The sequence below is a fragment of the Eptatretus burgeri genome, chromosome 1, assembly GCF_056783735.1.
Source record: "Eptatretus burgeri isolate ZD-2024b chromosome 1, Ebu_testis_v1, whole genome shotgun sequence".
NCBI lineage: Eukaryota > Metazoa > Chordata > Myxini > Myxiniformes > Myxinidae > Eptatretus > Eptatretus burgeri.
The window spans coordinates 33,765,548-33,790,121 of NC_140961.1; the positions used below are offsets into that span (position 1 = coordinate 33,765,548).

Sequence of the window (24,574 nt, forward strand, 5' to 3'; positions counted from 1 at the left end):
TAAATCCCAAAGAACATCATCTCAGAATAAGCCAAAATAATCAAATAGAGGACTTTCCACATTTATTGCATTTAATAAACTTTTAGGGCCTGCTTGCTCATGAGGTGTAAACTGGTGTTCATTGAATCCGGCGTTGGCCCTTGTCCATCCTGAGGTGGAGTCAGACCTTGGTCTATCCCTTTCACGACCATGCCCTCGACGCCTCGACCACTGGGAACTCCCCCAGCATTGTCAGTCCTGTGAGTTTCACTTTTCCTGTTTGAAAAGTCATTCTCCAACTCAAAATCACTCATTACCATAATAAATCATCATCATCATCTGTAACTTCCTCATCTCAGCTCAACACCTCATCAACTGACATCACATTTCGACTCATTTTGGAACGATTTTTCGTGACAAACCTTCAAAAACTTTCCTGAATCTTGTGGTACTACTTCTGTAGATCATGCGCTTCGGCACATACACAAGGATCAGTCGACTGGCATGTGTATCAAAGCGTGTACATGGAAAAAACTTCCCTCGCACTCGCACTCTCACGGCACGCATGTTAGAAAGGAACGGGAAGCAATGGGAGAAGCACCAAATTGTGGGCACAGAAAAAGCCTCCTTCGCACTTCCTGAACAATTAGCGGTGGCGACGCAGACTGAAGATCAGGTGCAATATTGCTTGATCAGGAGCTGCTAATTGCTCAGGCAGTTGCTCGTGATGTGTTTGTAAACAAGAGCATGTGGTGGCCAGTGCTGATCGGCCACCTAGATTTATGGAGTTTTAAATAGCAGCCGATAAACCGGCTGCTCGGGTAAGTGGAGGTTTGAATAGCGGCCGGTTTACTGGCCGCTAGGGTTCAAAGGGTTAAAGGTGGAAGAATCACTGTATTCCTGCTTCTAGAAAATGAAGAATCAACAAACACAAAAAGGGGCATTCAAAAACGAACCTTATTAATAAAGAAGGATTGGCTCTTCTTTTCAGTCGGCACTGCATGTGGAAGTTTATTCAGCTTCTCCACAGTTTCATCAAATTTCCTATTGACTTCTTTTCGCAAACCTGGAAGGAGATGCTGCAACAAAAGAAGAAAAAAAAAATTTCAAACATGAAAACTATTTAAACTTTGATATTATCAACGATATATTATTCGTTACCAACTATACTATACTGATACCTTGTGAGGATTACAACTTGTCTGGTGCACACTCAAATACAGAGACACATCAATAAAATTACTTTCAAGATCAAGGCTAATGGAAGCGAGAGGTGGTGGAGGGTATTAATTGACAGTGGGACAGTATTTGGACATTAAGTGAAGGAATGAACAAAAACGAAAAGAGGAGAGACAGGAGGGGAGGAAATACATCAACCTGCAAGTAAGAGGGCTCGGTTAGACAATCTGAAGCAGAATCACATGTAGCAGAACTAGAATAGTACTGAGTAGAGAACATACCTCCGCCAAGCTGAATAGTTTGTTTTGTATCCCACTGATAGGCCGGATCTGCATCCAGACCTTAACCAAAATCTTAATAACTTCTTGTTGTGACTTACCCAACTCATCCACCAAGTTTTGTCATAACCCATCCATTACTTTTTGAGATATCGTGCTACATGTCGTTTTTGCCCCCATCTCTCAATGGTGAAGAATCACTTACAAAAAAATTTTCAATCTCATATCCTGATCCGGATCCAAATGTTCACCAACATCAAATCAATTATCCCCAGTCACACACCCAACATGTCCGCCAAGTTTTGTCTGAATTCGTCCAGAACGTTTTGAGATATCCGGATCACAGCCAGAGACAGACAAAGAGAGAGGGGTGAAAACATAACCTCCGTCCACCTTTGGTGGCCGTCCATCAGGTAAAAAAATACATTAGCAGACATCAATGCACCTTACCACAAACAACAAGGACAACAGTCGACAACAGACAAACGTTTGATACATGGGATTTGAACCCGGGTTCCCTGAATTAAAAGGGCAACATAAACATTAACAGGTAAAAGCAAGTAAGTCGAACATGCATAACTTACTTTTATTTGCCCAACGAGCTCTGTGGTGAGCCTGTTAGCGAGCACTTGCGTGGTACATTTCCCTTCAATACACCTAAGGGAAAACATACAAAATATGAATGACATTCAGTAAATGTTGGAAGAGGGTAATCTATGACCTTTTCATCATGTGCAAGCAAAGCAAAAAGCTGGGTTAAGGAATTGGCTCATGTCCATCTGTCCGTATGTCTTCAAACATCAGCTTATGATCGAGGAACACCTAATTGCCATTGAATATTATATTTTGAAAACAAATTGGAACATAATTCTGGCGTTTAACAGTACTTTGTCTCTGAATTTGTCCTGACTACACATGCACAGAGAGGAGCGAGATAATTTCTTCACTCTGTCAGCCTGCCCGGCAGTCAAACAAAATTTAAAATCATTCCAAACAGGAATCTTACCCTTTATAAGGACACTCTAAACTCTAAAGGACATAAACAACAGTCACGAAGAACTAATCTAACGTGTTAGATGGGGAGGTGGAATCGACGCTGCATCAACGGCAGTAAATCCTGGAATTTATTTATTTGTACGACTTTTACAATCTTTATTCCATTTAAATTGAATCATGTAATTAAACGCTGCAGAACACAAGCTGCCTTATTTGCACAATCAAAACCCTTCAGTTTCGCAGTATTTGGACATGTTAAATGAAGTGGTGTCTAAGGGTGGTGCATAAGACTGTTTAAAATGCAATAAACTTCCAAATTTTTTTAACGATCTTTAGAATTATCTATCTATAATTCCTGCAATGTGTATGTCTGTGTCTGTGTCTGTGCGTCTGCCTGTGACCGCTGTTTCTCGACAACCACTGGTCCGATCTCATTGAAACTTGCCAGGTATATTGCCGGGGCCCTGAGTATGTGCCTTTTCAAGGTTTGATATTAATCGGACAAGTGCTTCCCAAGTTATGGCCATTTATTTACCAACCAATGACAACACACGTTGCTGCGTGGGCGTGGCCGATGGGGAAAGAGAACCTCAGCCGCGTTCCCCATTACGGGTTACAACGTATGGACTTCCGGAAAGTGATGACTTACTGTATTCTAATAATTTCTCGATTTCTTATGCACATTTATAGATAAACACAATGCCCCAATCCAGTCGTCGTTTACGAGAGCGAAGGAACGGCCTGTGTGGTTGTTTGAATTTTTTTTTTTTTTTTTGCACGTACGTTTTTTTCTATTCTATTCAGTCAGTGCCTAATGAACCACAGATAGAAAAAAGAGCCAGAGAACCATCAGAGCCGTGGAGAGCCAAAGTGAACGAGTTAGATGAGAGAGTGCTCCAATTCACGAACCGTCCAGCTCAAGCTGTGCGGAACGCGGGACTTTTAAAATTCCCTCGTGGGGACCGAGTTTGGGATACGAACAAGTGGGCTAATGGCATTTCCTTGTGCCCCCATGGGCGCTCGGACGCTTAGCACAGCTTTCACACCAGAAATGGCCTCATTTGCTTTGCACTTTGCCACGCGACTCATCTCCGAGATTAACATGGGGCGGGATATTTGGTCGCGCGGTTCCACTGTGAATGCTCCTCCCCATCCCCATTGGTCCCAAAAAATGCTGATGGTCATTGGTGATGACTGTGGTTGAGCTATGGTAGCGGTGGTGTACCATAGCGGTTGTAGTGCGTCGAGTTTGTGAAGGAGGCAGTTGTGGTCGTCGTCGTGTCAATGGTGTGTGTAGGTGAGTGAGCTGTGGTACGATGGTGTGGGGATTTTTAGGAAGGCATTGTGGTGATTGTATGAATGTTGTAGCATTGTGTTCCGAGTCTGGTGAAGATTTGAGATGAGTGTCAGTTGGGCAATGGCGCGAGGTTTGAATGTGAAAGGGCACGCGTATGCTAATGAGGACTGCCCCTGTTGCTATGCGTGCAGGCATGCATGAAAAAAGGAGGGGTTCATGTAGGAAGTAAAGTAAAAGAGAAAAAAGAATAAAGAAAAGCAATGACTAAAGCCCACGCAATTCATTCTATCCCATAAACCCACCAGACAATAGGGAAGGGCTATCTTAAATGAATACTAATGAAATAACTGTCTCAGGACAGCTATATGTTTAGTTCCATTGCCTTGGTGGGAGTGCCGGCTTCGCAGAACCACAAGAATATTAACAGTAGGGCCACATTTGGTTTCAACAAGCATGGAAATGAGCAAACAACACAAGACGAGAGAGGGATGGGAAGAGCACAGTAACCAGGAATACTGTAACAGTGTTGAGTGGTGGGGTTAATAGGAGTATAAAGGATTGCACGTTGGGATGGGGATGACATGAGATGGTGATGCACTGCTTGCTGGAAGTCTTGGAGGGAAGAATGCAATTCAACCATCTCTGGAAGCCAGTTCCACAAAAGGAATTTAAAAAAAATAACAAACGGGTGGAGGTTGGGAGAAAGCCTTATTTTGAGAGTTGAACCAGGAGAGAGTTCGTGGAAGAATGCATGCATCCTGGGGGAGCTGAGAAGCGTCAGGAGGCAAAGACAGCAGATGGAGTTAGAGCAGAGGAAAGGCAGTAAAAAACAAACATGGCCACCAACTTGTCTGCAATGTGAAAGAAACAGATCTTGTGCTTCAACCTCATCATGGAAGATGCCAATAATGTGGAGAGCTTTAGATTGCACAGAAATCAGGATAGAGAGAAGTTATGCCAGCACCCCCACCCATTTGTCAGAGCAGTGCATTGTCAGAAGGACTGAAGGTCCGTTCATAAAACAACTTTGCTCTCCTACTTCTCACACCTTTCCCAATCTCATGAGGGTTCCCCCACCTGCCCCCCATCCCTAATTTTCAGTTTTCACCAATTCTCTCACAACTCAATCTGGTCTCTGGCTCTCAGTGATTCACTGGCGGTGTACCACGACACATCAGATGGGGGTATAGAGCACATTCATGGTGAGCAGCAGCCCTTATAATTCAGGAAAGTGCTAAATGTGTGATAACCCAGCTAACACACCGATTTTGGACTAACATCAGACCCGACGTTAGGCCGACGTGATTTTGTTCGGAGGGCCAATGTCGGCCCACTGTCGGCTGGCAACGTTATCACTTTTACAAACAATTGCAAATGTTGGCCTGATGTTGGCAATTAGACGTCGTTTTTATATTAAAACCAATTGCTTTTACTTTTACAACCATCTTTTACAAACGTTTATGTCGTCCAGCTATAATGTGTACATTTCGTCAATAAACAAGGACTTATTTATTTTAGGACAAACAAGTACAATCCATCGCTTCGTTGATGGGAATATTAAGGGGGGAGAGGAGGGAGGGGAGGGAGAGAGAGAGGAAGAGAGGGAACAGGGAGAGGAAAGGGAGGAGGGGAGAGAGAGGAGGGAGGGAGAGAGAGGAGGGAGGGGACGGAGAGAGGACGGAGGGAAGGGAGAGAGGACAGAGGTAAGGGAGAAGAGAGGAGAGGATGGAGGGAAGGGAGGGGAGAGGAAAGGATGGAGGGAGAAGGGAAGCGGGAGAGAAAGTTAGGAAAGGGAGAAGAGCGAGGAAGGAGGGGTAGGTGGGGGTAGCGATGCCTCACCAAACATTGCTATACACTGTGGGAGGGAGGGGTGCAAGGAAGGGAGAGAGAGAAAAGAGAGAGACAAAGAAGAGAGAGAGAGAGAGAGTGAGAGAGAGAGAGAGAGAGAGAGAGAGAGAGAGAGAGAGAGAGAGAGAGAGAGAGAGAGAGAGAGAGAGAGAGAGAGAAGAGATTTGATGCAAGAGAGATGTGAGAGAGAGGTGTGAGAGAGAGGTGTGAGAGAGAGGTGTGAGAGAGAGGTGTGAGAGGTGTGTGTGAGAGATATAGAGATATAGAGATAGAGAGATAGAGAGTGAGAGAGAGAGAGAGAGAGAGAGAGAGAGAGAGAGAGAGAGAGAGAGAGAGAGAGAGAGAGAGAGAGAGAGAGAGAGAGAGAGAGAGGAGAGATTTGATGCAAGAGAGATGTGAGAGAGAGGTGTGAGAGAGAGGTGTGAGAGGTGTGAGAGGTGTGTGTGAGAGATATAGAGATATAGAGATATAGAGATAGAGAGATAGAGATAGAGATAGAGATAGAGATAGAGATAGAGATAGAGATAGAGATAGAGATAGAGAGTGAGAGAGAGAGAGAGAGAGAGAGAGAGAGAGAGAGAGAGAGAGAGAGAGAGAGAGAGAGAGAGAGAGAGAGAGAGAGAGAGAGAGAGAGAGAGAGAGAGAGAGAGAGAGAGAGAGAGAGAGGAGAGATTTGATGCAAGAGAGATGTGAGAGAGAGGTGTGAGAGAGGGGTGTGAGAGAGAGGTGTGAGAGAGAGGTGTGAGAGGTGTGAGAGGTGTGTGTGAGAGATATAGAGATATAGAGATAGAGAGATAGAGAGTGAGAGAGAGAGATAGAGAGTGAGAGTGAGAGTGAGAGTGAGAGTGAGAGTGAGAGTGAGAGTGAGAGTGAGAGTGAGAGTGAGAGTGAGAGTGAGAGTGAGAGAGAGTGAGAGTGAGAGTGAGAGTGAGAGTGAGAGTGAGAGTGAGAGTGAGAGTGAGAGAGAGGAAAAAAAGAGAGAAAGGAAAAAAAAGAGAGAAAGGTGAGGGGTGGAGGTGGTGTCAGCAAAGAGAATGATGTTATGCTTCATGACCGAACACACATGCACACACACACACACACACACACACACACACACACACACACACACACACACACACACACACACACACACACACACACACACACACACACACACACACACACACACACACACAAAACACACGCACACACAAACCCATGTCAGAACAGTTGTGCACACAATGACACAACAGAGTTTGTAAAGTAATCCGCTGGCACATATGCAAAAACTTTGATATCCCAGTTCCAGAAAATTAGTGGGAACATGAACCAAAAGCAAACTCTGAAAACATGGAAGTACGGCTCTGATCCAACCTAATGATCCCATCGAGTGTGAACATCGAAAACAAAGCATTGTGACCAGATATGATACTTACGTACAAAAAAAGAGAAGAAGGCATTTCTAAGGTGTTTTCACTGTCTCTGGTAGTGAATTCAGCTCTGAGACTGGTCATTAATTTCAAAATTCAAGACCTCAGCCTGCACTAAACCAGCATATCTTTTATATACTGAGGAGCACATCAAAATATTGCAGTCAAAGCTGACCATACATTGGGGTACACTGTTGAGAGAATAACCTTGGGAAGCACAAATACATGTAGAAGCAAAATATTTTGTAAAAATCTATTTTTTAAAGAAACATTTCTGACAATTAATCTGAGCACAAAATACCAATCGAGAGGCTTTATCACAGCTGGAAATTCATTCATGCCAAAGAAACAGGATGTGAAGATTCTTGAGAAAGTTTGGTACAATGGCATGTGAGTAGGGTAAGAATACTGATTCTGGCTCACTTTTCCCCATGTAAATGAATGGGGGATTTTCAGCGATTAATATTTTTTTTCCCTAAAAATAAACCCCCCTTTTTATCCCAAGGTATATTTATTTGTCTCCCCTTTTAACTTGGAGGTTGAACCTCATTGAATTGAACACCTGGGGGTTGAACAGCTCACTCATTGAACCTATAAAGATTTGTTCATTCTCAAATTCCTTCAATAGTTTAATTTTCTTTGCACAATAATCCCCATCTAAAATATTGACAAACAAAACATTTGAATCTTTATATTTTTTTAAGATACCCCATTTGTGCCATTACGAAATGATAAACTTCTCTTAATGCTCTTGTTTGACCACCTCCTGAGCCACAGGTTATTTTTTGTTAAGCCCCGCCCACTTTTCTTTAAGCCCCGCCCACTTTTGTTAAGCCCCGCCCACTTTCATAAGGTATTTTTTCTAAGCCACGCCCACTTTTCCTAAGCCCCGTCCACTTTTGCTAAGCTCCGCCCACTTTTCATAAGGTATTTTTTCTAAGCCACGCCCACTTTCCTAAGCCCCACCCACTTTTGCTAAGCTCCGCCCACTTTTCATAAGGTATTTTTCTAAGCCACGCCCACTTTTCCTAAGCTCCGCCCACTTTTGCTAAGCTCCGCCCACTTTTCATAAGGTATTTTTTCTAAGCCACGCCCACTTTTCCTAAGCCCCGCCCACTTTTGCTAAGCTCCGCCCACTTTTCATAAGGTATTTTTTCTAAGCCACGCCCACTTTTCCTAAGCTCCGCCTACTTTTGCTAAGCCCCGCCCACTCTTACATCATTTCCAGTTCATCTCTGACTCACAAAGAAATCACTAGAAAATTACAGGATGTTATGGTTTTGAAAAATTTCCCAATGAAGGCTTGCCTAGGCTTGCCCAGGGAATTTCCAAAGGAAACCACACCCACCAGTCTTTCTCTATAAAAGCTTCAAACCCAGGCTCCATTTTAAACATTTGTTCTTGCTGGCAATGGTGTTCTGTGTGCTTGTCTCAAACTCTCTGTCTTCTATGGAACTAAACCTTCAAGTTGATGAACTTGATTCAAACCTCTTATCTATTGAGGTAAGATTTTTTATTTTCCTATTTTCAAACTTTGATTGAAGCATACTCATTTAATAATTAAATAACTTAATTAATACATTATTATTTTCTCTCACAGGAAATTGTATCTGAAAATACTGCTTTTGCTACAACTTGGGGGGGAAATTGTTGGCTTGGTTGAAGACCTTGAGTGGGATGACTTTAGTGTTCCTTGGAACTCTCTGTCTTCTATGGAACTAAACCTTCAAGTTGATGAACTGGATTCAAACCTCTTATCTATTGAGGTAAGATTTTTTATTTTCCTATTTTCAAACTTTGATTGAAGCATACTCATTTAATAATTAAATAACTTAATTAATACATTATTATTTTCTCTCACAGGAAATTGTGTCTGAAATACGAAATGAAAATACTGCTTTGCTACAACTTGGGCGCTTAAATTGTTGGCTTGGTTGAAGACCTTATGAGCGACCAAGACCCACAGAACGAGTTCGTCCTTGATGACCCAACCAAAGAGTTATACCTTGGAGACCAGCAAAATCCTGAAAAGAGTTTTACAGCAATAGTACTCATTGTGAGTTATCAAGACAATACCCACTGAACAAGTTATACCTTGATGAGCCAGAATACAAGTTTTACCTTGGAGACTCACAAATTTTGAAAAAATCAGTAAATGAGTTCTGCCTTGATGGTTTAAATAACTACCTTGGAGACTCAGGAAAAGGGTTCTGCCAAGATGGTTCTAAATATGGGGCCTACCTTGGAGACTCACAAATTTTGAAAAAATCAGTAAATGAGTTCTGCCTTGATGGTTTAAATAACTACCTTGGAGACTCAGGAAAAGGGTTCTGCCAAGATGGTTCTAAATATGGGGCCTACCTTGGAGACTCACAAATTTTGAAAAATCAGTAAATGAGTTCTGCCTTGATGGTTTAAATAACTACCTTGGAGACTCAGGAAAAGGGTTCTGCCAAGATGGTTCTAAATATGGGGCCTACCTTGGAGACTCACAAATTTTGAAAAAATCAGTAAATGAGTTATCCTTAAGAGACTTTGTAAGTTGGTTTTACTTTGAATACTTGAAATGTGGGTTCTGGATTGATAACTCACAATGTGATACATATCTTGGAAACTCAACGGGAATGTGGTTATACCTTGAAGACTTGGAAAGTTGGGTTTATGTTGGACACTTGAAACTTTTTTGGGGGCTTTTATTTATTTATTTATTTATTTTTTATTATTATTATTTTATTTATTTATATTTTGAAGACTTTTGGAGTTGCTATCACTCTTTGGGATCTAAACCTATCGATGTAGTTCTTTGTCGGATGGTGCTTGATGGGAGCAAGATCAAGAAAGTTCTGGGAAGAAAGTGCAGGCTTACTCCCCTTTCTACGTCATCAAACCTGAAAGCCTTAAAAGACAGAATTGGAAGAAGAGAAAAAAAACATAAAAAATATACATTGTTCGTTCTGGGAAGAAAGTGCAGGCTTACTCCCCCTTTCTACGTCATCAAACCTGAAAGCCTTAAAAGACAGAATTGGAAGAAGAGAAAAAAAAAAAATATACATTGTTCGTTCTGGCAAGAAAGTGCAGGTTTACTCCCTCTTTCTACGTCATCAAACCTGAAAGCCTTAAAAGACAGAATTGGAAGAAGAAAAAAAAAACGTAAAATATATATATATATAGGTGGAAATCTCATTTTGAAAAGACATTGTGTTGGGCGAGGATTGAGTTGGGGTTGAGATTTTGAATGTGAGGGTTAGGTTGAGATTTTGAATGTGAGGGTTGGGACACACACACATACACATCAACAAACAAAAGTTAAGCCTTGACTATTCAGTTGAGGATTCTGTGTTTGGGGTTCACAGATCTAAGAACGTCCCCCTTGACACATTATATACTGTTATACACCTCGGACTTGGCCCTCGAGTGTCCACAACGGTGTATAGTAGGAGGGAGTGAAGCGCCAACCTATTGCTCCCATTGCACACACACACACAAACAAAAGTTAAGCCTTGACTATTCAGTTGAGGATTCTGTGTTTGGGGTTCACAGATCTAAGAACGTCCCCCTTGACACACATTATATACTGTTATACACCTCGGACTTGGCCCTCGAGTGTCCACAACGGTGTATAGTAGGAGGGAGTGAAGCGCCAACCTATTGCTCCCATTGCACACACACACACAAACAAAAGTTAAGCCTTGACTATTCAGTTGAGGATTCTGTGTTTGGGGTTCACAGATCTAAGAACGTCCCCCTTGACACACATTATATACTGTAATACACCTCGGACTTGTCCCTCTAGTGTCCACAAAGGTGTATTATCTGCTTAGTTTTGTCTTTTGTAATTCCTGTGAATAAAATGAACCTAAAATCTCTTCCTTCCAAATCATATATTTTATAAGTCCAAGGAACTGTATCTATTACATCAACAATTTTAAAAAGTTCTTTCGTCCATCGTTCAGTAAAACCCTTTTCAAAATGAGATTTCCACCTATATATTCTTACGATATCACCAACTTTGAACTTAGGTTTTCTGACATTAATCTCTTTTTCATATTTTAATTTTGTAAATGTTTCTGATGGCTTCATATTCGTTGATGTGTGAATCGTGTCATTATACTTATCCACAATATCCTGAATAAAAGATGACCATTGTTGTGAACCGAGTTGTGTGAATTTTTTATATAGTCTCTTTTAAGGTACGATTAAAACGTTCAACAACAACTGCCTTCCCTTCATTAAAGGTACTGTATAATGTAATACTGTTATTTTTAGAAAATTCATAAATGTCTTGTTATAAAACTCTCTACCCTCATCAGTCCACAATTTCTTAGGTTTTCTCTTACTTTTATTAAATATCTGTTGAAAAGCTAACATAAGAGTATTACCTGTTTTGTTTTTAAAGGGACAACCCACGCATATCTACTCCCTCAAATCAATAACGGTTAAAGCATACTTGTACCCTTATCATTATTGAGTTCAATCAAATCAGCAGACCAGATATAATCAACTTCCTTGGAATAAACTTTCCTTCTCTGAAACTTTGTGAATATTGGTTTATGTAATTCATCAGCTAATTGCTCTTCAGTCTTAATGGCATCATTAGAGCCTATAAGTTTTTTGAATTTCCAAGTCCAAGTTTCAATTTAGCACTAATCATCTTCTTCACGATGAACCTATCAACTTTTTCTCTCAAGGTTGGATTTTGTATCAGAGACAAATTATATAACATTTCTCTATCGGCTTCATGCTTTTCTTCCAACGTTGTGGTATTCCCATAATCAATATCGTGGTCTCATGCACACTTCATCAACTCTATTGATTGGTTTACTCCAGGATTTAGGATTGTCTGCCTCATCTAATCTTTATCTAAGTTTGTGCCTGGACCACAGAAAGAATAACCTGAAGATGTAATTCCCTGGTATTCCAGTAGTTGTAAATTTACTTCCTGATAAAAACTTTTGTATATCTCCTCCGAGTTTGTGTTTGGAGATAAATTGATTTTTTTTTGAACCACACACCAAACATATACCTTTTTGTATAACCCTGTTATTTTTACTTTTAATATATGAAATATTTTTAGTATTAGTTTTCTTTTTACATTTGAGACAATAACTCATTTATTTATGAGAAAAGTTTCTGCAGAGTGCAAAAACCTTTTTAGTTTCCAACATGCACATTTGAATCTTAATTTTTAAAACATAAAGAATCCTTAGAAATGCCTTCACTCTCTCCTCCATTTATTTAAGAAAAAACTTGAATTAAAATCTATATCTTGTCGATGCTAATAGTCTTGTGTAAAGTATTGCAAATAGACTTGTCAATTCTTTGTTTTCCTCCTCGGTGGGTTGAGTTATTTTCTGTAATACCTCTATTCTTTTTTGAATCTCACTGGTTTCCATATTTTGATATTTATTCATTCTCTCTCTTTCCTCCCTCTCTCTCTTCTCCTTTTCCTCCTTCTCTCTCTTCTCTCTTTCCTCCTTCTCTCTCTTCTCCTTTTCCTCCTTCTCTTTCTTCTCCCTCTCTCTCTCCCTCTCTCTCTCCCTCTCTCTATTCTCTCTTTCCTCCTTCTCTCTCTCCTCCTTCTCCTTTTCCTCCTCTTCCCTCTCTTCTTCAACTCCTTCCTCATCCCTTACTATACTTGAATCGTTTTTACACCCCATAGAATATTATACATATATTCATCAGGATTTCTTGTTATTCCTGTATCCAAAATAATTTTTTTACAACAGGATACCAATAAAATTTCTTTTGAATTTCTAAAAGAGCCTTACCTTTTCTTAACCTTATAATTTTTTCATTATTTAACATTCTAATTAAATCTAAAGTTGTTGGTTTATCAACATCAGCATAATGCCAATCTTTTATTGAAAATACCTCATTCTTATGTTGTAGAACATATTTATTAAAATACCGAATACCCTTTTCTTGAAGGTATGCTTGAACACAGAAATGATAATTTTCTTGAAGCCTTCTTGCTGTCATTTATGTATTAGAAATATATGTTAGAATAATATTATGGCACCTAAACACCTCCCCATCTTCCCATAGTTAAATCATTTTGTATTTCCTTACTTATTATATATAATCCTGTTTTTTTCTGTTTTCATGAGATAAACAAGGGCAAAACCATTATTATATTTACCCTTATTAAATTCTTTTTATTTGTTGTTTACTAATCGTGGCTCCACAAAACTCATTCTCGATACCAAGTGGATAATATTCTTCCTTACGAGACTGATTTAATTGTTCCAGGTCTTCGAGGTTAATTTTAAATGACCAATTATACCCTAAATCATTCATATCATACCCCCCATTGTTCTATTCTCATACAAACGATACGCCCTTCTTTATAAAAATTTATTTTAATTCGAACTGTGAATTCTGTATGACCTGGAGATAATATCAACACTTCTGTATCTTTAGAATACACAGCCGTTTTATTTAAGTATATATATTGTGATAAATCGCTTAATCTCACCAAGTCATTCGCGTCAGTCGGGCTTGGATAATTTTTTAATTTATAAGCATTTTTCATGTTAATATTTTTGTTTATATTATATTTATGTCGTTCAGCCTGTGCCTTTGTGTAATAATTTGATAAATCAATATCCAGTTCTTGAGATACACAAAAGATAGAACCATCTTTACCAACATAAGTCATTTATATTAGATTAAAAATAATATCATAAAATTTTTTATTTTTGTTGAGTTGAAATAACACATATAGACATAATTGACCACAACACTTGGAATTTAATTCTTGGACTTGAAATGTTTGTTAAAAACAATTCTGTAGGAATTTTTATGACTTCAACAGGTGGTGGAAGACCAAAACTATCAAAATAATATTTGTCTTGACTATTAAAAATACAAACCCAATGAGAACCGCTCCCATCATTATCTTCTAAGTTCATAATAATATTCTTTGTATGTTTCGACACATTTGTTAATTCATCTCTCATACAAATAACCACATTATGAATTTTTAATTTCTTACAATATTTGGCAAGTTGTAAATTTGATGTTGTATTCTTTCCAAATTCTTTCAACCACTCATCAATGCTCATTTATTTATTAGAAAGATATAATCCATTACCTCTTTTCGTTAATTTTACACCTGCTTGTGCTATAGAAGAAAGCATATCTCCAACTAACAATCTCGCTTTATCAGGCAGACCTTCAAGTTTTTCAGCAAAATCTACAATTACACCACTTCCACTAATTTGTTTCTCCAACTCTTTGTTATGTCTTTCCAATTCTTTTTGAGCCTGGAGTTGAGCCTCCTTTTCGTTGGCAGTTTTGACCGCTGTTGAAATACCACCCGTCAATGCTCCAACCGCACTTAAACCAGCAAATAAAGGAATTAGAAATGGGAGAAATCCTCCACTCGTCTCTCTTATTGAATATTTTTTCAACATTGGTTTTGTCATTTTTAATTTTAAGTGAGCCAGTGTCATTCAAGATTTTAACCTGTTCTCTTGTGAGCAAAACATCAATTCTTACTGCTCCTTTTCTCTGAATTGTATTAACGTTAATCGCATACAAGGCTTTTGATTTTGAACACAAGATGATAGTTTATGAAGATTGATTTGATTAACATATACCCCAGTTGGTACTTTGCCACTCATTTATTTAACAAAAAATTATGTGAGACTAATCATCACACCATTATCTGTATTAATCTGCAATTCTGTTTCTTCCAAAAGCAAACAATATGTATCAACTTCTTCACTCTCTCCTCTTTCAATGTATAGGGAAGTATCCACTGATTAGACTTTATAGTTTCTTTTTGAGCTCAGGTCAAACGTATAGATTGTATACAAACTTTTAAATGCTGTCATATCCAAAATAGGTTCTTTATTTCCATTACTTACACACCTTTTGGTAAGACTTGTATGCTTCAGCAAAATCATTTTTTCCCAATTAATTTCAATCTATCTCGTGGATAAAATGTTCCATCTAGAGAAACGCCGAAGTTGTTTCACCTTAGCATTATCACTCAATGCATTATTCTTATCAGTCGCAGTATCACCATCTGGCTTTTTAAAAATCATCCACAGATATCGTGGCTTTCCTTCCAGAACACCCAAATTCCACGTGTAAGTAGTTTGATTGAGTTTAACGTGTTGACATCTTCTTTTGAGGTATGATACACTGAGTGGTCTCTTTGAGTTAAGTCTTCGATTCAACATCTCTTCTGTTTTAAGATTAGGAGTATATTCACTGATATACCAACTCATCTCCTCAATTACAAATTTATTCTGATCACCAAAAGCATTACCAACACCAAAAAGCAATCTATTTTCATTATCATTCCTTTGTAGTTGAAATCTAATTTTTCAGACCATACAGAACTTTATCATAATCACAAAATCCAAATATACCTTTAAGAGGAACTGCCACAGTAAAACTATTTTCTGCTTTTGTATCATCATTATACATTCCTTTCCTTTGAATATATCCAGGGTCTGTGTTTGTTCCCGTTGACATATCAGGAATAAAACCTTCGACAGACCCCTTTCCCATTCTATCACTGAATGTATAGAGTGTAAATTTCATCATTTCAGATACAGCAGAGACATAATCAACCGCTTCAACTTCTTGTGTTCCAATATACAATCGCACACTATCAAACATTTTCCAGAAGAAATCATTTACAAGTGTAGCGTTTGTGTTATTCCCAGCCTTAGTGAATTTAAATTTACACAACAAGAAACTTTCGGAGAGATTCAAATAGGTTTGTTGATTATTTATTTCAAAACTTTTTTGTACCATTTGTATTCCAGTCTGTTCCAGTTATTGCATTTACCTTGAAGTAATCTTCTTTTTTAGTGGAGTTTGAGATAATAATAGTATCATCCAAATCATAGATACTATCAATTGCTTCCATACTTGTATTTATTTAGGAAAAAAAGATGTTAAAACTTTTGAAACCCTGATCCAAGTATTTGAATTATTTTCTGTCGTTCTTGGGGGACAACTGAGTTTTACCTTTCTTAATTTCTTTTATTGCTTGTAATTTATGAGATTCTTTCTGAGCATCTTTTATACTCTTTACAGCACCTGCTACATTTGCCCACAGCAGAAGCAGTTGAACCAATTAGGTCTTTATGTTTAAGAATAGTTGAACCAATACCCATGAGAGTATCAATTATCCCATCTCCTCTAAATTGATGTCCAACACCCCTTTGTCTCTTAGGTTTATAGTATCCTCTACCAAGATACATACCTTCACCCTTGTAGTACGGGCAATGGAACATCCCATCCCCTGTAATTATTTTATATTTTCCCAACTCGTGCTTCCTCACAATAACCATCGTATTTATTTATTGAAAAACTTCACGTAGGTGAATTCTGATGGATATAACTTCTCCATTAAAAGAGATCACACGATTATCTTGGTCGGTTATCCTAAAATTTACTCTGTGTATGGTTTTTCCTGACACAGGTAGATAAACCAAATTTTTAGGCTCCATATTGAATTTATAACCAATTGGGGTTGAGTATGCGCTGAATGAAAATATTGTATTTGTTTTTAATCCATCATTATAAGCACCATCAATCAAATCACAGTGAATTAACACCGAATTTATTCCTGAGGATATTTGAATGACATTATCACTGTAAAACGTCCCATTAGTTTCAATCTTTTTTGAGGAGAAACCTAATAACTCTCTAAATGAATTATCAATTGTGAAATCAACCTTGTAGTTATTTTTAACTTTAATCGTTGATTTTGAAGTATGTTTTTGAATGTTTATAATAATATTTTTTGGTTCATCACCCTGTTCTTTCATAAGACGAGCAATTTCGGAAGATATTTGAGAAATCTCGTATGCTCCGAAGTGAGACTGTTATCGCTTTGTATCCACTTCCCGGATTATAACTAAACTTGTCATTTTTCTCGGTTATATTAAATAAGGTATTATAAGTCTCCATGGACAATAAAGATGCCTCATATTCTTTTGTTGTGTCAAGTTGTAGTGGGTATGGGAATGAAGATGTGTGGTCGCTTGTTGTGAAATTAAAACTCAGGATTGTGCTTCTCATCTTATTTAATATGAGATAAAATGTCTTTATATTGATATTTCTTAATTATTTTCATGTTCATCAACTGGTCTAAAATGGCTGATGCTTCATTAAAACAATTGTTATTTCCAGCCTTCTTACTGCCAAACAACAATAACAGTCTATTAACTAATTGCGATGGGTCATTTGGAAGAAAACTAATACCTGAACCAAGGATACTTAAAGCCTGAATAATGTGTTTCTCCTTCTCATTCTTCCTACTTTTACCAGAAAGAATAACCTTATAATTTAGAGTGTTCAGCAAATCAATATATACTCTATCATCATTATTTTCCATATCCAATGGTTTATCAATATACTTTGATTCATCCCTCACAGTTGAACCTTGTCTTCCATCTTTTGTGAGAAGAAACATTAATCTCGGAGTTAGTTTAACAGGGGTTGAGCAGAACTTAAGAACCTTAATTCATCATTAAATATCAATACCTTTTCTTGAACAAGATGAAATATTGCTGGTTGTTCTGTTGGAATGAGTCCTGCTTTGGTTTTTGAATCCGCTGAATATTCATTGTTTTGAACAGCATTCACAATATAATCAGGGGTTGATTAATCTCTTCCAGTTGTTGAAATAAACCTTCATCATCATATTCTAATTCTCCTAAATGCTCTAATTCTTCCTCCGTCATTTGACTGAAATCTTTTAACATTTGAAGCTTTCTAGGAGTATATTCTACTGTGGGAACTGTGGAAACATCTTTCATTTTTTCTTGGGAAGTTTTTAAAAGTGGTTTAAAAAATTTCTCTTGTTTTTTTTTCAAATGCTTCTTCGCCCGTTAGTTTCTGTCTGCGTTTCTTCTTTATGTCTTCCTGTTGTTTTACAACTTTTGAAACCAACTCTTGATGTTCCTTAAATCTTCTTGCTCTTTCTTTTGTATCCATTTATTTATTGTAAAATATCATTTAATGAATTGTAAAGATCAACAGGAAATTTTCCTTTTCTTCATCATTCAAGTAGATGTGTTCAAATAAATCCTTTTCTTTAAATATTTCATCAAATTCTTTATTAACATTAATGCGAAGTTGTAATTTCTTCTTCACTAATCCTTGCATCTCTGCTTTTCATACGTTTGTGTTGAGTTTCTTCATCAACATCAAAACCGAATGATAAAATCTTCACTCCGCTCAGATATTTAATAATTTGTCTCTGCTCCTTCTGCATTACTTTCTAATATCTCAACACCACCAGATTTTAGTTTCTTTAACTCACTCTTACAATGTGAATATTTTGTTGTACCAAGACAAACCTCCTCAAATATTTGTCGTTCATTCCTCAATCGCATATGTTCGTCCACTGGAATATAGTGATAATCTTCACCTTTTACTTCTCCAGGTCTTATTGCTCTAGTTGTTGTTGATACAATGCGTATCACGGGTGTTTTTTAAGTAAATTTACAATATTCTCATTTGTACTACACAAGAACCTTGATTTATGAAAGTTTTTCCAGAAGCAGATTTACCCACAAGATTTATAATAATAGTTGTCATTTATATATGTAGTTGTTTATAAAACAAAAAATATATCCCTTAATATCTCATCTTGTTTCACAACAATATATTTATATTTTTCAGTCGTGTGCTTCATATAATCCTCAAATTTCTTTTACTACATAATGTAGAACAATTATCTCTCCAAAAATTATTGATATCTATTGAATTTAACTTGAATAAAATAAAAGTATTAGCATTGTTTCTGATGGAACGACGAGGAAGTTGAAAGTACGATTGACTAAGATAAATACAATTACAAGAAGAATGTCTCCCTCTTGTGTAGTAGCTGTCCATTACCGTTTGGTTTCTCTCATTAACACAATCATCAAAGATAACGAGGTTCTTTTTTGATTTATCCAAATCTTGGGAGACGGTATATCATCCGTATTATCACTAAGAATACAAGTTATAAGATTTGATTTCTTTTTACATCTCTGTGTATCACAAAATAGTTGAATTATATCTTCAATGTTATAATCATTTAGGTTTTTTGACGTTTAAATAAACCTATTATATCTTCTTTGAAGACCAGGATTAAAACCTTGTGAGAGTAGTTGATACTCTGGTTGAAAACTCGACTTTGTGAAAATTATTAAATTATCATAATCTAAAAAGTTGGGAGTGAGGAGCATTTTTAAAAGTAAGCAGGTTTTTCCACATCCACTTGAACCAACTATGAGACATCTTAATGAATTTGGGAGATTTTTATGGTTGTTAAATTTTTATCTTATTTTCCCAAATAGGTAAAAAATCATTCATTTATATATTTGAAAAACAGGTTATTTAATTTATTATTGGCTTTTTTAGAAACTCTATATTTTATCCTAAGTTCAGGTTTAATTTCAAGATAATCCATTATTTTATTTATACAATATCTTGTGTTGATATTTCCCTGAAAATTACATCCATGAATAATATACAACAACAATCCTTTGAACATTTCTCTTATACGTTCAGTTTCTTCCCTTGTAAGGAAAGGTGTGTTATCATCCTCATACTTTACATTCATTTCTCTAATCAATCTTGTAAAGTAATTCATTTTTAGTGTAAATCTAAAAGAATTATTTTCCTTTTTATATTTTTATTATCATTAATTAGAAGATAATCACAGAATATACATTGTTTATAGGCTTTTGACTCTGTGTTTAATCCCTGTCTTTCACACGCAGGACAATTCTCAAATTTGTCATGTGGAGAATCAGGAAAGTCTAGCATATTTATAAAGTAAAATCCTTTACTTAAACTGAAATTCATCTATACTTTCAGTTGTATATTACCATCGATATCGATATACTTTTTTCATTATCAGATTCAACGACAACATTTTTTATATTAAAGGTAATTTTAAAATTATCGTTAACTACTATTGAACTAAATGTCATTTCACCTGATATATTAACATCCTTTATTTCATCAAGATTTACATCTTTAAGGTTGTTGAAAAAATACAAATTTCTCCTTGCATATTACAGATGGTCTTATCTTTTCTTTCTAAAGCTTCATCCATAAGGTTTTTTGTTCTTTGATACTTTTTCTTGTTTCATTGCTTTTTCTAGTTTTGAATATATTACGAGAAGGAGAGGAGAAACTTTTTGTTAGAGATACTTTAATTGATGTTCTACCAGGTATACTAAAAGCCCTTCCACTGAAGGAAATTGAAGAACTCATATTATTTACCATAATAGTTTTTATCCAATAGTTGTTATATTTATCTTTGTTCAATTTTACATCCTTGACATATTTCTCAGTATCTTTAACAGATGAAGAGATTGATTGAAACTTGTCTTTTGTGTCTTGAAACATTGTATTTATTAAGTGAAAAAGTTGGAGGATAAAATGTTTTTAAGCACAGATTCACCTATAATTAAACGAAATTTTCATCAAGAAAATTTTAGTTTAAGCAAAGTTTTATTCTATAAATATGGTGAATACAACGCATTACTGCGATGTTTGTAATCACGAATATAAACATTATAGAAAACACCTCCGAACCAACAAACACACATTTAATCTATTTCATCAAATATCTCCTCTTGAGTTGGAAAGAAAACATTGTGATATCTGTTCAAAGGATGTTTTGAAGAGTAGTTATAATCAACATCTTCAATCACAAAAACACAAGAAAAATGAGTTTAAAGTAAAGGGAGACTATTATATTAAAAACACTGATGAGGCATTTAAAGGGCATATAAAAATAAGGATTTTTCAATTTGGAGAACCCAGTCCATCATCAATAGCTGAATCAATTGAAATAGTGAAACCCGATGTTGAAAAATTTATTAAAAAAGACATTAAAAGAAATAAAAAGTTTAAAGTTTTATATGGGAGTGAAAATGAATATGAAAAGACAAGATGAAGAACAAACTCCTTATATGAGAACAGATCTTCATTTTATAACATCATTTCAAGATTTTTTGAATAGTGGGGTTTATGAAGAACTATCAAGACAAGAGGAGGATGTTGATAATACAGTGGTAGGAAGTGGATTCAATATTAAAAAATCATCTTTTTAGATATACACATTCTAAAATCAAACCCTCTTAAAGCTTCTTCTTATATTGAATTACCAAAAGAAATAAAACTAAAGAAGGCAGTTGTTAATATTAAGAACAATGATAATAAATGTTTTCTCTGGTCTGTTCTTGCTCACTTACATCCACCAAAATGTAATTCAGAAAGAGTAAAACAATATATGAAATATGAGAATACCTTGGACATTAAAGATTTTAAATTCCCAATGCCATTAACAGATATTCCTAAATTTGAGAAAAAGAATAATCTTTCTATTAATGTATATGGATTAACGGATACAAACAAAATTCAAATATTAAAAATTTCAAACAACTATAAAAATGAAGAAACACACATTGACCTTTTATATTTTAGTGTTGGAAAGAATTCACATTACACATACATCAATAATTTATCAAGATTAATCTCTTCTCAGGTATTCAGAACAGCAAACAAAATATATCCTTGTAAGCGATGTCTTAATTCATTTCATACAAAAGAACGATTAGAACAACATTCAAAATATTGTAGTAATCATAAATCAGCTGTAATTACAATGCCTAAACCTGGTGAAAAAGATTTATTTTGAAGATTATAATAAATCTATCATGCACCCATTTGTGATATACGCTGATTTTGAATGTATCCTTAAAAAGATAAATACTGCTTCTCCTAATCCAAAAGAACCATATACAAATAAATATCAAAAACATATTCCTTGTGGTTTTTGTTATTATATCAAATCATCTGTTGGAGAAAAGTATAACAAACTTGAACATTATCGTGGAAAAAATGCTTCACAAGAGTTTGTAAAACGATTAGAAAAGGATTGTATAAGACTCACTAAATTAATGAAAGAAACAAATGAACCGATGAAATTAACCAAAGAAGAAAAATTAGAATTTAGAATGAACAATATCTGTCATATTTGTGAGGGGAAATTAAGGAGTCTAAAGTTAGAGACCATTGTCATCTTACTGGTAAATATAGAGGTCCCGCTCATTCCTGTTGTAATCTTAATTATAAATTACCTTCTTTTATTCCAGTCTTTCTTCACAACAGCGCCAACTATGATACACATCTATTTATAAATGAACTTTCAAAAACACCAGGGAATATTTCTGCTATAACAAACACAAGTCAAAAGTATATTTCATTTTCAAAAATGATATTCACAAAACCTATAACTCGTATTAGGTTTTTAGATTCTTACAAGTTTATGGGAACACCACTAGCCTACCTCGCATCAAATCTAAGCTCCACGGACTCTTTTCCAAATCTTAATTCATTCTTTCCAAAAGAGGAAATTCTCACTAAAGAGGAAATTCAGATTAAAGATGAAATTCTGATTAAAGAAGGAATTCTTACGAGAGAGGAAATTCAAACAAGGAATGAAATTCAAAGTAAAGAGAAAATTCTTACAAGTAAGGGAATTTATCCTTATGATTATATGGATTCATTTATGAGATTTAAAGAAACACAACTTCCTTCAAAAGAAAGTTTCTATAATAACCTTTATGAAGAAGAGATAAGTGATAAGGAATATAAACACGCACAAGAAATATGGAAAATATTTAAGATAAAGAACCTTGGAGAATATCACGATTTATATCTAAAAACAGATGTTTTATTGTTAGCTGATGTGTTTGAAGCTTTTAGATCACTCTGTCATAATAAAAATTGTTATGGATTAGATCCTGCCCACTATTTCACAGCTCCTGGTTTAGCTTGGAGTGCAATGTTGAAAATGACAAAACAAGATATAGATTTAATCAGTGATGTGGATATGCTTTTGATGATTGAGAAGTCCAAGAGAGGTGGAATATCACAAGTATGTTCAAAAAGATATGCTAAAGCAAATAATAAATATCTCCCAAATTATGATAGTGAAAAAGATAGTAATTATTTGATGTATTTTGATGCTAATAATTTGTATGGATGGGCAATGTCTCAATCTCTACCTTATGGTAAATTAGAGTGGGTGGAAGAAAAGAATTATGAAAAGGCTTTGATGAATATTGTTATTTCTTCTCAAGAGGAATTGAATGACGAAGAAGAAGGTTATTATTTTGAAGTTGATTTGAGGTACCCGAGTGATCTTCATAATAAGCATAAAGATCTTCCTTTGCATGTGAGAAAGAAACTCCAAAGAAAGAATGGTTAAGTGATTATCATAAAAGTTTTAATATTAAAGGTAAATCAACAGAAAAGTTATTAACAACATTCTATGATAAAGAGGGATATGTTTTGCATCAGAGAAGCTTAAAACAGTTTTTGAGAGAAGGATTGAGAGTAGCTAAAATTCATAGAGTTTTAAAATTTAAACAAAGTCCTTGGGTGAAAAAGTATATTCAATTCAATACAGATATGAGAGCAAATACAAAAGTAAAATTTGAAGGGGACTTTTATAAATTAATGAATAATGCTGTATTTGGAAAGACTATGGAAAAATGTTAGAAACAGGCAAACATTAGATTCGCAACATCTTGGAAAGAAGCTTCGAGATTGATAAATAAACCAAGTTTTGAGAGAGAAGAGGTTTTTTCAGAGAACTTTTCTGCAATTCATATGAAAAAGGAAAGTATTGTAATGGATAAACCAATTTATATTGGAACAGCAGTTCTTGATTTATCAAAGATATTGATGTATGATTATTTGTATAATGACTTAAAGAAAGAGTATGGTGAAAATGTTTCATTGTTGTATATGGACACTGATAGTTTTATCCTAGATATAAAAACTGATGATGTTTATGAAGATATGAAGAAAAATATTGGAGTATATGATACAAGTAATTTCAGCAAGAAGAGTGAGTTATTTTCCAAAAAGAATGAAAAGGTTATTGGTAAGTTTAAGGATGAGTTGGGTGGAAAAGTAATGAGTGAGTTTATTGGATTGAGAGCAAAGGCATATGCTTATAAGTATGGTGAACAGATTGATAAGAGGTTAAAGGGAATAAAGAAATCAATAACTTTTAGAAATTATTATAATTGTTTGATGAATAAGAAAGAAGAATATAGGAAAATGAATACAATAAGAAGTTATAAACATAACATATATAGTGAAGAAGTAAATAAAAAGGCATTAGGAGCCTTTGATGATAAGAGATTTATTTTAGATAATGGAATAGATTGTGTTCCATATGGATATTGTATGATAGAGTGTATAAAATAGATTATGTTTTAACGATGGGAAGATGGGTTAGGGTTTTTTAAGGGCTACCTCCGCGTTTTTTCACAATATATAAATGGTTAAACCAAGTATTAATCAAACTAAAGAGTGGAGAAAATCTCAGTCTTGGTATATAAATGGAAAACATAATGAATGTGAAAAATATCAAATAAGTCTTATTGAAAAAATAACTAAAACAAAGGTAAATAAAACAAATAAGCTAATTAATTTAAAAACTAGTAAGTTAGAGGATGTAAAGAAAAAAATGAATATCCTTGAATGGACTGAAAACTTTGATGGTTATCAATTGAACAATGAAAAAACAATTT

At 35.5% G+C, this 24,574-nt stretch overlaps 1 protein-coding gene across 2 annotated transcripts in view; it reads right to left on the bottom strand.

Moving 5' to 3' along the window:
* Positions 1–24,574, bottom strand: part of LOC147034192 (interferon-induced GTP-binding protein Mx-like) — a 98,017-nt gene that overhangs the window by 20,038 nt on the left and 53,405 nt on the right. For both annotated transcript variants that reach the window (XM_085878352.1, XM_085878344.1), the window contains 2 exons: positions 2,021–2,093; positions 936–1,058 (listed from right to left, as the gene is read on the bottom strand). In XM_085878352.1, the coding sequence (XP_085734478.1) occupies positions 936–1,058; positions 2,021–2,093 (196 nt within the window). The remainder of the gene's footprint in view (positions 1–935; positions 1,059–2,020; positions 2,094–24,574) is intronic.